Here is a 15,517-nt window from a genome sequence, read left to right as displayed (position 1 = left end):
AAGTGCTCACTCTGTGCAGTGCTCACTCCCACTGCCACTCAAGGCAGCAGTGGCTGCATTTCCCATCACTCACGCTCACAGCATGTGGCTATTGTATCCATAGTCCTGGGCCTGGTCTGATGCTCCTCTTGCTATTGAGGCTTGTGTATTCTTGTTGGAGAATGATCAGCCATGTAGGTTTGGGAGACTTGGGGTGACTATTGTGTGGTAGGGCTACATCACCCTTAGCTCATGCTTTCCAACTCTGGAAAGCATGGGAAAATTTTTATAAAAAAATCAAAATGAATACCTTTCTGTATGAATACACATGCATAGGTATAGGTGTGTGTGTAGAAGCCAGAGGATAACCTTTGGTATGATTCCTTCTACCTCCTTTGAGGCAACGCCTCACTGGCCTGGAGCTTGCTTGTTAGTCTAGACCATCTGGCCAGCCAGCCCTAAGGATCGTCTGTCTCTGCCTCTCCAGCACTGATATTATCTGTAGATGCCTGGCAGCTCTGCATGGCTTGTACAGACTCAAACTCAGGTCTTCATGCTTGTTAAGAAAGTTGTGTCCTAGCCGGGCAGTGGTGGCACACACCTTTAATCCCAGTACTTAGGAGGCAGGGACAGGAGGATTTCTGAGTTGGAGGCCAGCCTGGTCTACAGACTGAGTTCCAGGACAGTCAGAGCTACACAGAGAATCCCTGTCTCGAAAACAAAACAAAACAGAACAAAACAAAAAAAGAAAGTTGTGTCCTGACTGATCTATCTTCCCAGGCCCGAGACTATTTCACTTAAATGGTGCCAGAGAGGATTTTCATACCACTTGGTTTACTTTAGAATTTCCTGGCTGAGCACATCGTGGACTTCATCTTGAGGTCTCTGCTAGGAATTGCTGTAGTCATCAGAGCTAACTCAGAAAGGTTGCTTCTTGCTGGGGTCTCAGACCTGACCGACCTCACCTAGTTATGTTCCCCCTGTGCTTCTGTATTTGGTATAGGTAATGGGGGAGACAGTGGGGTTGAAAGTGGAGTGTAGAGTCCCAAGGAGTCTAGTCTCATTGGGAAGCAATGTAGCTTAAGACCTAGGTCTGAGCTGAGTCTGGGGCTAGGGGTAAGGACCCATGTGTTACTGTCTGTTTTGTGGGTGTCAGGTGCTCATGGATAATGCTAAGATAACCCTGGTGGGCAGTTGGGGGACTAATGAGATGAGGATGGGGTGCAGTACAGACCCGAACACCTTGGCTGCATTCCCTAGACGTCAGTACCCACTTTGTGTCGGGTAGCCAGCTGGCTCAGGTCCTCCCAACTAGTCCCTGAGACCAGATGCTCTGGTCACAAAGATGGATGCCTTAGTAGCCCTGGATTGGCGCTGAAGGTCTGGGGGATTCCTAGACAGCCACCAGCCTTTAGTCCATGTTGGAAAACCAAAGAAGCTGGGATCTGATGTCAGCTAAGAACGGTTCTACCAGCAGGAAGCAAAGGCAGGCAGAAGGCAGCAACTTTGTACCACCACAGCCCCCTCCCCTACCTCTTTATATCAGAACTACAGTCCACAGTGGTGGGACAGGTCTTCCCTATTCAGCTGATCCTTCCTAGCAATGCTGTTTCTAGGAAAGGCGTGTCTCTTAGTTTATTCCAGATTCAGTCACGTTCATAGTCAATTAGAATGAATATATTTTAGGAGTATTGGATTCAGGCGATTGGGGAATCTCCAGCTGGGATGCTAACATATCCTGGGATAAGAGCTTGAGGCTTCCACCTCATAACCATGACAAATTCAGTCACCTCTGACCACATGGGACTCCCTGTCCTCCCTGGGGCCCCTGGAAGAGACAAGGCTCACTTTTTATTTAATTGACATTTGGTTTGTATGAGCCATCAGATAACAAGGATCAGAGGGGTTTGGTCAGGGCCTTACAGATAAATGGTGAATGTCATACTCTTTGAATGTCTGGTTCCACTGGGGAGACAAGTGCCACACCTCAGGGGTGAGTCACCCCCCCCCCCATGACGTTCACAAAATGAGACCGGTGCTCTGAGCTCCTCTGAACCGACTGCAGATCTCCAAGACTTAGGTGAGGTGTTAGGTGGACATGCTGATGGGGCTAACCGTAAAAGGGCCATGATCTAATTCTTATGGATGAAGTATTTTTTTGTCTTTGGGTTCTTACAGATCTGTTTAGATCTGGTTAGAGACAGCAGTGACTGTTGTCCTTTGTAAAAAAGTAAGACATTTATATGCTTCCGGTCTTGGGCATAGGTGATGAGGGTGTGGTGTGAGTTAACCACAGATACCTAAGGATTTACCTGCATCACATAAGCTGTGAACTGTCAGCATTCTCCAAGCCAACATGCCTAGGCTGGGTTGGGCAGGTCCAGAGGCAGTGGATCTGCAATAAGGACTAAGTTGCATGTCTAGCCATGGTGAGAGAGGATGGGGATATGGCTTGTGGGTCCCAGACAGCTTAGGGCAGTTGTCGGGCTCCTTGGAGTAGTCACTTTGCTCCAACATGCCATCTTCTTCGGGCCTCTGCTTGGGGCTTGGGGGCAGTCTCTCCTGACTCCTTTGTCATATGGATAATAAGAGCATGTCCAGATGTTCAGGGCAGGTAAGGATTAGTGCCATAAGTGACTCCATCCTAGAGATGTGAAATCCAGGCTGGGGAGAGAGTGGCTATGCTCAGGGTCCTTGGCCAGGACCAGATAGACTAGACCAGCTGCTCTCAACCGGTGGATCACAGCCATCAAAAAACACATATTCCTGATGTTCTTAGGAACTGAGATACTGCTGATTAGCAAAATTACAGTTGTGAAGTAAAAATCAATTTATGGTTGGGGGTTCCTAAGACCATCAGAAGTATATGATTTTTTCCCCGATAGTCTAGACCCTGGTGTCAGCTTCATCTGTGAAGAGAGCTTGAGGTGAGACCTGCTTTTGCAGGAGTGGGTATCCCTGCAGCAGCTGACAGGGCCTGTTCTCACTTGGTACCTTGCAGTACGCAGTGGGAAGGCCTAGGGCTCACTACTGTTCATGAGTAGCTGGGCAAGCCATGATGTCAGAACAGTGCTGGCACCTTGGGAGTGTGCCCGAGTGCATGTCACCTTGTGCTTACCTACTCACAGGGACTACTGGGAAGGCACCGTCCCCACCACCCCTCCTCACCGAGCAGCAGGCCAATGACACGGTGGAGAACCTCTCCATTCAACTAAGGCTGATGACCCGTGAGAGGAATGAGCTACGCAAGCGCCTGGCCTTCGCCACCCATGGAGCCACCTTTGACAAAAGGTAGGCATTGTCCCAACTCCCCAAAGACCATTCAGACACCACTGTGATACCTCAAGCTCCTCCCCTTAGCTTCTTGGGTTTCTGGAGGTTTCAGATCCAGGGTTGTGTGGGAATACTACCCATGTGCAGAACCTTAAACCTGGGTGGGGGAGCTCTCTCTCTCTCTCTCTCTCTCTCTCTCTCTCTCTCTCTCTCTCTCTCTCTCTTTCTCTCTCTCTGTGTGTGTGTGTGTGCCTTCTCCAAGTGAAAATAAGAGCCTATGACGTAATCACACAAATTAGGGATTAAGGTGGGTTATATGTGTGTTTCGATCATACATTTGAGGTAACCCAGATAAGCAGTAGCTTCTGTGATCGCCCAGCTCAGGGAGTTTGTGATAGCTCAGAGGAGCTAGGTTAGCCTTCCTGCCGTTGGTACTTGCCTCACACGTGATTGTGTGGTAGGTGCTCTCTGGCCCTGTAAGGCCTTCCGTGGGGAAGCAGGAGGCAGGAGGCAGGAGGCAGGAGGCAGGAGGCAGGAGGCAGGAGGCAGGAGGCAGGAGGCAGGAGGCAGGAAGCCTTACTCTGTATGCCTTACTCTGAATCTTACTTCTGCTGCGTTCCACTGTTTGCCTGTGCATTTGAGTGTATGTGTGCTCCTGCACAGACACATGAAGGCCCCATGATGCTTAATTCCCTGAAGACCACAGCCTGTGGCATTGCAGGCTAGAGCTTTCTGTGGTTTGAAAACCCCTATGTCGTTCTTGACATGTAGGTGTCTTGTAAAGGTACATTTTACCTGGTATCCTTTTGTTTTTGGAGAAAATATCCTTGGAAGTCTTAGTATCTGTTCTCTTTGCAAAAGTGTTTGCTCAGCCGGACGTAGGGAGCCATGCAGCAGCGTTCCCCAGAGAGCCCATTGAAGGGCCGGATGCAGGGTTCCCATCACTCCCTCCAGCTCCTGGGAGTCAGGTTTCCCTGGCAGGGCCTGAGGATTTGCCTGTCTCTCAGTTTTTCTGTGTTGCTGAGGCTTGGGGCTTCACTTGCAGCAACATGGCTCTTCGCCTCTGTGCTCACCTTGGCGCGACATTGGAATCCCCTGGGGAGCTGATAAAGCCATCCTGATGCTAAGGCTCCTCCCTGGAAATACTGGTTATGTGTTCCCAGCACCCATGTCGGAATAAGCACAGAGGGTGGACAGTCCCTGTTCTGAAGACAGGCGAAGCAGCATCGCAGTTTCTGATGAGCCCAGACCTGTGGCATAGACTCCTGGGAACAGAGAGAGATAGTTAGTCTGCCCCTCCAGGCATACTGAGGGAACTCAAGGAAGCCATGGCTCCCTCCATTTGCACCCCTGCCTCTGCTGCCTGCAGCCAGGATAACAAGTTTCATAAGCACCAGGAGGTCACAGTACATAGGAGCCAGGATGCGCCATCCCCTGGGCTGGGTAGTCCAGTACACAGCCTGAGTTCCGGTGATCCCCGAGGCCTGTGTTCATGGGGTTCTTTGCTCCTGGGGCCAGGCCCTACCACAGGCTGAATCCTGATTATGAGAGGCTAAAGATCCAGTGTGTGCGGGCCATGTCGGACCTGCAGAGCTTACAGAACCAGCACACCAACGCCTTGAAGAGGTGCGAGGAGGTGGCCAAGGAGACAGACTTCTATCAGTGAGTGTCATGCTGGGAGAGGCCCCAGCACTTGTGAAGTAGCCACTTTCTGCCCTTCTCTGTTTGTGGACAGGAGAGTCCAGGGCTCTGGCTCTCTTACTTAGCAAGTGGCCCTCCTTCTGCAAGAGGACTTGTGCCTCTTGGACTCAGTTTTACTAAGCATGAAAGAGATGGTTAGCCCCTCCCAACATTGTCTTATCAGTCTTAGAAGCTGGCAGATTACGAAAAGAGAGAGAGATTTAAAAACATGAGGCAGGGGTCAGCCTGCCCAAGACCTCTGGATCTCTGGCTTGGGGCTTTACTACAGCTTACTCATGGGCCAGGCAGCCTGGGGTGTTCTTTCCTCACCTCCCCGAGAGGGTGTTTGCCCTTTACCTGCCCTGTTGTACTAGGCCCCAGGGCATATAGGCTGAGGTTGGGACGATCTCCTTCCCTTGGGAGTATTTGTATTCCTTTTGGTGTTGGGGTTTTCTGAATTGGGGTTGAGTCTTTTTGGAGTTTGCTTGTTCTCTGGGTTTGGCCTCCTGCTGAACACTGTGGGCCTGGCTCCTACGGCCACTGTCTTGATCTCTTTGGGGACCTAGGGTACCTGGGGATGGAGTGTGGGGAGAAATTGGTCAGGGCTAAGTGTCTCCGTGGGGTTTAGCACCCTCCACAGCCGGCTCCTGAGTGACCAGACGCAGCTGAAGGACGATGTGGACATGCTGAGACGGGAGAACGGGAAGCTGCGGAGGGAGCGCAATCTGCTGCAGCAGTCCTGGGAGGACATGAAGCGGCTCCGGGAAGAGGACCAGAAGGAGATAGGTGACCTCCGGGCCCAGCAGCAGCAGGTAGGACTCCGCAGCTGGGGGCAGGCCAAAGTCGGCCACCTCCCTGCCCATCATCCATCTGCCCTTCCATCCATTCCCTCATTCAACCACCTGTTCTGTCACCCAAAATAGTTGGCACCCAATTGCTTATTTGTGTGAGCATTTACAAGCATTTCTGGGAAGTCTGTTTCCTTTGGGGAACCTGAGTATCGCCAAACAAACTGTCCTGCTCTGCTAGAAGCTGCGGTCCTATGAGGAAGACAGACTACTCACATAATCACAGGTGCCTGTTGTGAGTGTTTCAGGGGCATTGCAGGCCCTGTGGTCTGTTTGGTTTGTAGGGGTCATGTGACATCCCAAGTGGGAAGCAGGTTGTAAGGAAGAGAGCTCGTGCAGACCCCAGACGAGTGGTGTCATTGTCATCATGTTGGGTGGCATGTGGCCTTTCTTCCTCCTGTTCTCTGCATCCCAAGGTGGACTCTTCACCTTGTCCAACTCTCGGTTCCCCCTGGCAGAAGACTGAGTGGCAGTTTGCCAGGCCTGCTCTCTGTGTGTTCTGTTGGCAAGTTCTCCCGTCCTGGAGCTTACAGGCTGAAGCTGACAAGTTGACCAGCGGTGTGGGAAAGAAGGGCTCAGGACAGACTGCGGGTGGGGGTGGGAGACTGAATCCTTCAAGGGAAAAGTTTCTCCCTGTAGCAGTTTTAGTCCTTAAGGGATAGAGAGCAGAGTGGCGGGGGGCTCTCTCAGAAGAGCTGGTGTGCTGAGTTTCAACCTGAGTTTTACCTGGTAAAATGTCCTTATTGCTTTCTGCTGGCCTATGATTTTTAAATCTTAGGAAACTACTTCTGAAACTTATGAACTTACTATAGATTTGTAGGATGCTTACAAGCATGCTAGAGTAAGCCCCATGCCCCACACCCAAGGCAGCATTTACCAGTGTGGCTGATACCTCATCACCCAAACACAAACAAGGATCTTTTACTGTGTCAGAAATGCAAATGCCAGCATCACCTGGTCACCACCATCTGAGCGTCAGACCCGTCCAGCTGTGCCAGCCGCAAGAGTCCTTTTAAAGTGCATATTAATTGTAAGGCACATTGATTTTTCTCTTGACATCTTTGTGCAAATAACACACTGACTTATCTCCTCCACCCCTGGCTTCTTTCTCATCTCCATTCCTCTTGCCTCATCTCCCTGGTCCTCTTCAGAGTGTGTTTTTCAGTAAGGGGTTGAGCTCAGAGCGGAGTGCTACGCTGTATCCTTCTTTGTCTGCTCTCCCTAGGTTCTTAAGGCTTCCCTGACTTTCATGGCCTTGATACTGTTGAAGGTTGCTGTCCAGCTGTCTTATAGGACACCCTTGTTTTGAGTCTGTCTGATCTTAAGGTTGGTCAGTCTGTCCGTCTCTGATGACTAGGGCAGCCTTGCTGTCTCCTTGAGTCCCGTCGGTTGAGTGGTTTTAGCTGGGTTTTGGCCTCTCCGTGTGGTTCTGTTCTCCTTGGTCCCTCAAAAGCCGTTTCTAGGCTTCCCCTCTGTAACTGGCTTCCCTTAACCCTTTCTTCTCCCCTCCCCTCCCCTTTCTTCTACTCTGTGTTGTAGCCATATTCTGGCCAGTGCTGGCCCCTCAGGCTTATTTCTCCTTCCTTTTGATAAGTCTCCTGTATGTTTTTGTCTCCTTGGCATCTGGCTTACCAGCCATTCCAGGCTTATTTTGTAGTTTTTTGCTAGCCTCTAGTACCAGCCATTTATCCTTCCAAGAATCCTTCATTCCTTTCAATGGGAGGGGGGGGTGGTAGTTGAAAGTATTACGAGGATACATCTGCCATGTGCAGTGGCTCATCTCTCTAGGTCCTGCTGAGGTAGGAGGTTATCTGGGATTGCATGACAGTGAGGTCCAGGTTCTCCTGTGATGTCGTTAGTCAGAAACACAAACCAACCCCGCACATCCCAAACAAAGCAAGATTTGAGTGCTTGGTGTGTGTGTAGGTATTGGGATGTCAGTCTTCCCAGAGTGTTGCAGTAGAAAAGATGTCAGCAATAACTGAGTACAGACATATACCCTGAGCGATGGAAGCCTGTGCATTCAAGCACACACACACCCACACCCACACCCACACCCACACCCACACACACACACACACACACACACACACACACACACACTTCCACTTAGCCTAAAATCTTTCCCCTTCCATTCTTTTCACTTTTGTAACTCCCCTTTAAAACAGCAGCGAGAGTTACTCGACTATAGCCCAGTTCTAGCTAAGTTGCTTTGCTTGTTTGCAATGTGGCCCAGGCTGCCTGAGAGCCTGCCTTTCTCTTACTTTAACCTCCTGGGCGCTGGGACTATAGGCTCAAGCCCCCATGTGCTGCACCTCCTGGTCATTATTCTGCAGGTCCCCTGTGTGTCCCACCCATCCCTCTGTAGCCACCTCCCCTTGCCCTATTTGTTCTTTCTGAGTCCTATGCTCCCACCCCACGGTTCTCCACCCCAGCAGGTTTCATTTGTCCATGTCCCCAGGCGCAGTCTCCTGTCCCGTTCTGTCTGCATCATTGAATGGCTGCAAGATTCAGTTGTTCAAAACATGAGAGGGACATATAACTTTGTTTGTATAATTTTAAAATTTTTTTGTGAAATTAATGTGTTTGTGAGAAATAGCAGAAGAGCGACTCTATGGGCCTTCTATAAATGAAAGGAAAGCTTGCTTCTTTCTACTGCATAGAGGTGACCACAGAGGTGACCCAGGATCACCCGGGATGCTTCAGGTGTGTCACTGCCTAGAGAGCTCTTCACATGTGATTCATCTCACAACACAAAAGCATGCCCAATAGGTCATGTGCATTATTCTCTCTTAGGACAAATTCCCTTTCAAGGGCAATGTTGAGTTCTAAGAAAGTGTTGCAGTTGATTTAGCTGGCCTCCTAGTGATGCATCCTGAGGCCGTTTTCGGAATTTCTCCCTATTTACTACAGTACTGTGCTGAAAATGTGCTTCTATGGATTATTTTCTATCCACTTTGTCTGTGGAGAACCCAGGGTAGGCTCAGTGCAGGGAGCTAGGAGGGAGCTAGGATGTGCATCGAAGTTGTCAGGAGGCCTTGCTTGGAGCCGGCCTCCTTAGGGTCTTGTGTGATACAGTTTAGCTGTGCAGAGGTTGTAACTTCCTGTAGCATCAGTGAGCCTCCTGACGAAATGGTTTCCTGAAAGGGGAAATAAAAGCCTTGTAGACAGCAGGGAGGACCCACCACCTCCCCCTGATGTAGAGAAGGGGCTGTAGCAAACCAGGCTTTTCCTTGGCCCTTCTGGGTTCAGGAGGTATATGTGTGTGTGTGTGTGTGTGTGTGTGTGTGTGTGTGTGTGTGTGTGGTGTGTTTGTGTGTGATATTTGTGTTTGTGGATAAGCACTCTGCCGACTGAGCAACACCCCTAGCCATTCTTTGAGAAATTTTGAACGCAGTTGTGTTTGTGGCTGCCTGCATCTCTGTCTAGCGACTGGGACTGTCTCGGGGCAGCCCACTGGGTCTCAGGATTGTGCTGGAATGGTGTGATCCCAGGTCGAAAGCGCTCACCCTGCGCTGTGTGTGTGGTACCCAGTAACTGCTTTTATTCCAAATGTGTTCATGCTGAGTTAAAAGTGACATCTTACAGGGTGGGCAGAAATGGGGATCTTCAGACATTACTAGTGGCATTAAATAGGGTAACCCTGTGAGAAACCATTCTTCAGAACTTTGAACTGCAATGACCAGTTGACCCAGCCATTGCAGAACTAGACATAGGTGTTCATACAAAGCTAGGGGACATAAGCATTGGAGTGACAATGTTTGGAGTAGCCCTGCAGTAGAAATAACCCAGATGTCCATAGTGAATGAATGAAAAAGTACAATATGGTCCGCCCTTCACTGGGGTATTATTCCACATGAAAAGAATACATTTGGCAAATTTTATTTAAAAAAAAAATCTTTACTGGGCATGGTGGCCCATGACTATAAGCTCAGCACTTGGGAGGTTGAGGCAAAAGCACTGTGAGCTAGGCTAGGCTGAGCAATGTAGTGATACCCTGTATCAAAGTATATCACGGTGGGGGTGGTGGTGGTGATGATGATGATGAAGACGATGACGACACACATTCAGACACGTCTTCACCTGTTCTCTCTCCTCCCTTCCCTGCTCACCCCACATGTGTCATGGGAAGGCCTTTCTTCTTCCTCCACTCCTGTGGCATTATTTACTTCCTTTTATTTTGGGATAGCTGTGACCTTTGGTGGCCAGGCTTGTGTGTGTTGTACTTGGTCCTGGTCATGGATACTCCCAGGTCGGGTTGATTAGACTGTGTTTTCAGCAAGTACCAGCCTGGGACCCCAACAAAAGAGAAGGTTAGGCTGCCAGAAGGAGAGGTGGTGGAGGCTATGAGCTGCTGGGCTCCTTGTTCTCACCTTCAGACACTAACCAGGAAGTGGGGAGGCTCCTCCAGAGAGAGCAGGTGATGTGGGATGGCCACAGGCTTGCTCCCCACTGACCTAAAGGTGAGGGTCAGGCTCCCTGGACAAGGCGAGCTTTGTTGCCAGGTTCCTCCCACGCCGTGTAAACCTGAAGAGGAGGCCCTTGCAGGGTAAATGGGGCTGTTTGACTTGCATGTTTGCAGGAGGGATTTGTGGGGCCTTCCCGTCCTGTGTATGACTTATCTCAGAGGAAATGAGGCCACCCCCAGTGAGAAGGGTGGGCCTGGGCCTGGGCCCCTGTCCCCTGAGAGCTGCAGACAGGTGCTTTGTCCTGTGTGTGTGAACTGTGGGGGAGGGGCTGAGGCTGGCCCTTGTTTCATTTCCTTGGTGGGAAATGGGTCATCTTAGACTCTTCTGGGGGTGTAGCAGGCATGCTGAGGAGCTCCTAGGTTTGAAAAGCAAACTCCAGGGGTTTTTGTACCATTCTTCCTTTACTGAAACAGCACACAGTCCTTGGTTAAAAGAAGAACATTCCAAAAGCCAGCGATGAAGTCGCCCCAGACTGGTTTGGTCTTATTTTGCAGAAATGACCAACTTCTACCATGTGCACATGTTCTTGTAACATTTTCCCCTATTTCATGTGTAACACACACATGAAGCCTTCTTTTCTCTCTCAAATTTGCCTTTGGTTCTTTTACTCTGCAGTGAATGTATCATGGGCCACCTTGCACTGTCTGTTGTTTTGAACATCCGGACATCTGCTCTATTTTACTGTTAATTGTATCTGACCTCCATTCTATGCGCTGACTATTTAATTTGTCAGAACTTTTGCCTTACTAAGTCAGTTGACACAGATGCATCGCTCATAGGTCACAGGGCATGTGTGAGAGTCAGAGGACAGCTTTTTTTTTTTTTTAAAGATTTATGTATTTTATGTGAGCACAATGTCACTATCTTCAGACACACCAGAAGAGGGCATCAGATCCCATTACAGATGGTTGTGAGCCACCATGTGGTTGCTGGGAATTGAACTCAGGACCTCTGGAAGAGCAGCCAGTGCTCTTAACCGCTGAGCCATCTCTCCAGCCCCAGAGGGCAGCTTTTGGGAGTTGATTCTCTCCTTCCACTGTGTGGGTTTCTGGGATTGAACTCAAATCAGGCCGTTAGGCTTCACAGCAAACATGTGCCTTTACACACTGAGCCATTTGCTGCCCCTGTATGTATGGTAAACTTTTGATTGTTATAAAATATCCGAGTCCAGTCAACATGTTTTTAAAATCAATTCTACCAGATCATTTGAGTTTCTGTTCTTTCCTCTGTGTCTAGTTTAAAAATGTTCCTTTTTGATCCATGAAAGTTGACTTTTCCCCAAGGTATCCAAGATGTTTTCCTCTTTCACTAATCTAGCTGGGAAGCTGAATATGTGTGGTATGGTATGTATACATACCTCTGTGTATATGTGTGGTATGTATGTGCATTTGTGTGTATACCTGTGTGTGTGTGTCTGTGTGCATGTGTGTATCTGTGTGCATGTGTATGTGTTGTATATGGTGTGGTATGTATCTGTATCTGTGTGTATGTGTGTGTGATGTGGGAGTGTGTGTGATGTGGTATGTATGTGTATTTGTGTGTGCCTGTTTGTGTGTCTTTGTGTGTATGTGTTTATGTATGCATGTGTGTGTGTCTCTGTATATGTGTGTGTGCATATGTATATGTATAGGTATAGGTATATGTGAGTGGGTGAATGTGAGTGTATATCTGTGTGTGTATGTATGTTAGTGTGTGTGGTGTGTGTGTGGTATGTGTGTATCTGTGTGTGTGTTGCTTGGTTTTAATTGTCAACTTGACATAACGTAGAATCATCTGGGAAGGGAGTTTGTTGAGGGATTCTCTGGAATAGCTGGCCTGTGGGTATGTCTGTAGAGGATTGTCTTGATAGTCAGTGTTCTGATGCTGTGAAGAGACATGGTGACCAAGAGAACTATTATAAAGAATAACATTTTTCAGTTATTCTTTTTTTTTTCTTTCCATTTTTTATTAGGTATTTAGCTCATTTACATTTCCAATGCTATACCAAAAGTCCCCCATACCCACCCACCCCCACTCCCCTACCCGCCCACTCCCCCTTTTTGGCCCTGGCGTTCCCCTGTTCTGGGGCATATAAAGTTTGTGTGTCCAATGGGTCTCTCTTTCCAGTGATGGCCGACTAGGCCATCTTTTGATACATATGCAGCTAGAGTCAAGAGCTCCGGGGTACTGGTTAGTTCATAATGTTGATCCACCTATAGGGTTGCAGATCCCTTTAGCTCCTTGGGTACTTTCTCTAGCTCCTCCATTGGGAGCCCTGTGATCCATCCATTAGCTGACTGTGGGCATCCACTTCTGTGTTTGCTAGGCCCCGGCTTTTCAGTTATTCTTAACTGAAACTGAAATAACTGCTTCCAGTTTTAGATGTTTAGTTCATTGTTCTCATGGCAGGCGACATGGCAACATACAGGTAGAAGTGGTGCTATAAAAGATGAGAGTTCTACATCTGGATCCAGATCCACAGACAGCAGGAGGACAATGTGACACTGGGCTTAGCTTGAGCATTTAAAACCTTAAAGCCTTCCCCCAGTGACACACTTCCTCCTATAAGGCCCCACACCTACTCCAACAGGGCCATACCCCCTAATTTCTCTCAAGTAGTGCCACTCCCTAATGACCAAGCATTCAAATATGTTAGCCTGTGGGAGCCATTCCTATTCAAGCATCCACACCTAGCCTGCTCTGGGGTGCGCCAGTCTATGCTGGGTCCTGAACTGAGACTGAAGCAAGATAGCTGAGAACAAGCAACCACAGCCCACGTGTTCTCTGGCCCTCTGCTCTTGGCTATGGATGTGGTCTTTCGTGTTTCTGCATTGACTTCCACTCTATAGTGGGCTGCAGCCTGGGATTGTGAGCCAAATAAACCCATTTCTTTCCTAAATTGCTTTTGGCCAGGGTGGGTTTTTCTTTTTTCTTTATCACAGCAACAGAAAAGTAAGTGTGTGTCTGTGTGCACTTGTGCCCTTCCACTAAGAATATAATCTTCTACTGATGAACAGAAAATGCTCTGGCCTGGCAGATAGCATCTTTTCCAGGTCTCGGGGAGTCACACGACTGCAGCTTTCCCTGGTTTCTATGAGGCTGTTGATGATAAAGTGCAGGCTTGAGTCTGAGCCCGTGTATGAGAACTTGAGAAATGCTCGGAGTCTGGGGGCCTCTTTAAGGTCTGGATGCTGTCCTGTGGGAGCCGATGCCTCCCCAAGGCTGTAGCAAGGCAGAGGCTAGGAGGTACAGGGAGGTGGAGCTGGGATTACCTCTTCACTTGGGGTTTTACACCCAGGGAACCCCACTGTGCCCTGGAGGCAACCATGGTGGAAACAGGGCAGATCTGCCCTCTCTCACCAATCTCTTGGGACCCTACCAACTCACCGCATTGTCCGAGCTGTGCTGAGCAGCATAAAGGACACTTGGGTTGGCATCAGCATTTGCCTAGGCCTGACCTGCCTTACCAGGAATGGAAGCATATCCAGACAGCCTGGGTCGTTCAGCACACTTGGCGCTAAGCTCCTCCGAGTTAGGGTGTTTGGGAAACTGGTTCTCAGTAAAAGGACGAGCTGTAGTGGCACAGAATCCAGAGTTGTCTTGTGGACTGGTGAAGATGGTGCTGCCGCCAAGCTGGCTGCCTTGAGAATGAGGGTTTCTTAATGAAAGCTGGAGAGCCTGTGTTCGTACTGCTGCCCTCTTGTGGGCAACTCGGAGTATGGCAGCTCTGCCTTTGTTTTGAGTTTTACCACCTGAGACAGAGGAGTATTGGAAAGTGAGACTTGCAAAGTTAGTCTCTTGTTGTTGTTGTTGTTGTTGTTGTTGTTGTTTGTTTTGCTTTTTCTAGACATACTTTCTCTGTGTAGCAGCCCTGGCCATAATTCACTTTGCACTACCATACCCAACTATGAAGTCAGTCTTAAATGGAGTATCTGAGGTATTTGTCCAACACAGCAAACCATTGCAGAAGCCAGACCCTCTCTAGACACAGGAACCTGGAGACTTCTGTCGGGGGTGGGGGTGGGAGTGAGGCGGCGGCAGTGTTGGCCTTCTTAGCCATGGCGCTGTCTGAGAATGTCCACATCGTCTGCTCCTGAGTATTTCAGGTGTCCTCAGTCTCCACTAGTCAGTGCTTTGTGGGAGAGGAAGAGGATATGATTCTCTGTCCATCTCAAGTTATGAATAGAAATATATATATTTAAAGGAGTTCAAGGGTTTCAGTGGGGAAAATAAAAAATGCTTTTTTTAAGTCCCAACAAGAGGATATTGTTATGATCTCAAGGTAAGAAGGAGAGGCCTTCTTAGCACAACTTCAGTACACACTGCAAAGGGCATCCTTTTGGGGTTTGCAGAGAGTGAGACACACGCCACATAGGCAGAGGATATGTGATAAACACACCCAGGAAACTAGCTCCTGGAGGGCTGCGCAGCCTGGGTGGACAGTTCTAACCCAGCATAGAATGGAGGAGAAACCAATCCAAACCTAGAAGACAAAGATAGATAATTCATAAACACAGAAAAGATGCCCAGGTTTGCTTGAAGTCAGGAATGGAAACTGAAGGACCAGGGCTGAAGAGATGGCTTAGCCGTTAAGAGCCCTGGCTCAGAGACCAGGGTTCCATTCCCAGGACCCATGTGGTGTTTCCAAGCATCTGTAATTCCAATTCTGGGGGATCCGGCCCCCTCTTCAGGTTTCCACATGTAATCTACGCATGTAGTACATTTAACATATAAGCGAGCAGAATATTCATACATATAAAATAAAAATACATCGTAAAATATTTAAATGAAGAACTACTTATTAGCTAGTGGAACTGATAATACCTTAAAAATATGAGTATTGTACAATAGCTCAGAGGTGAATGGAAACTTCGGTGTCTCATATGACACAGGCTGACTTCTAACTTGCCATGTAGCTGTGGATGACCGTGAACGCCTGACGGTCCTGCTTCTATTTCTCAAGGGCTGGGATTGCAGGCTTTGTGCTGCCAGGATAGGGGCTGCTGCTTTTCTCTCTGCCAGGCTGCTGTTCCTCTCCCCTCCCCCTCCCCCTCCCCCTTTCCCTCCCCCTCCTTCTCTCCCCTCTCCTTCCCCTCCCCCTCCCCCTCTCCCCTGTCCTCCCCTCCTTGCCCGTCCTTCCTCCTCCTAAGGACAATTTTCCTGTCAGAATGGCTCCTAGGTTTTGTGTGTGTGTCAGTGTTTGTCTGAGAGTAAAGTGTTTCCTTAACTCTCACAGTTGAGAGTTTGCTTACCTTCTACTTTGTAAATAAGTTTTGTATTTCACTGTAC

At 48.9% G+C, this 15,517-nt stretch overlaps 1 protein-coding gene across 10 annotated transcripts in view; it reads left to right on the top strand.

The window, feature by feature from the left end:
- Window positions 1-15,517, top strand: part of Dlg5 (discs large MAGUK scaffold protein 5) — a 111,968-nt gene that overhangs the window by 49,859 nt on the left and 46,592 nt on the right. For 9 of the 10 annotated variants that reach the window (NM_027726.1, NM_001163513.1, XM_006519560.3 and 6 more), the window contains 3 exons: window positions 3,108-3,270; window positions 4,771-4,914; window positions 5,561-5,744. In NM_027726.1, coding sequence (NP_082002.1) covers window positions 3,108-3,270; window positions 4,771-4,914; window positions 5,561-5,744 — 491 coding nt within the window. The remainder of the gene's footprint in view (window positions 1-3,107; window positions 3,271-4,770; window positions 4,915-5,560; window positions 5,745-15,517) is intronic. The other variant, XM_017316201.2, reaches the window with a different exon arrangement.

Source organism: Mus musculus, chromosome 14 (genome assembly GCF_000001635.26).
Source record: "Mus musculus strain C57BL/6J chromosome 14, GRCm38.p6 C57BL/6J".
Lineage (NCBI taxonomy): Eukaryota > Metazoa > Chordata > Mammalia > Rodentia > Muridae > Mus > Mus musculus.
Note: the sequence above shows the minus strand (reverse complement) of the source record. Positions and strands in the feature narration are given on the sequence as shown.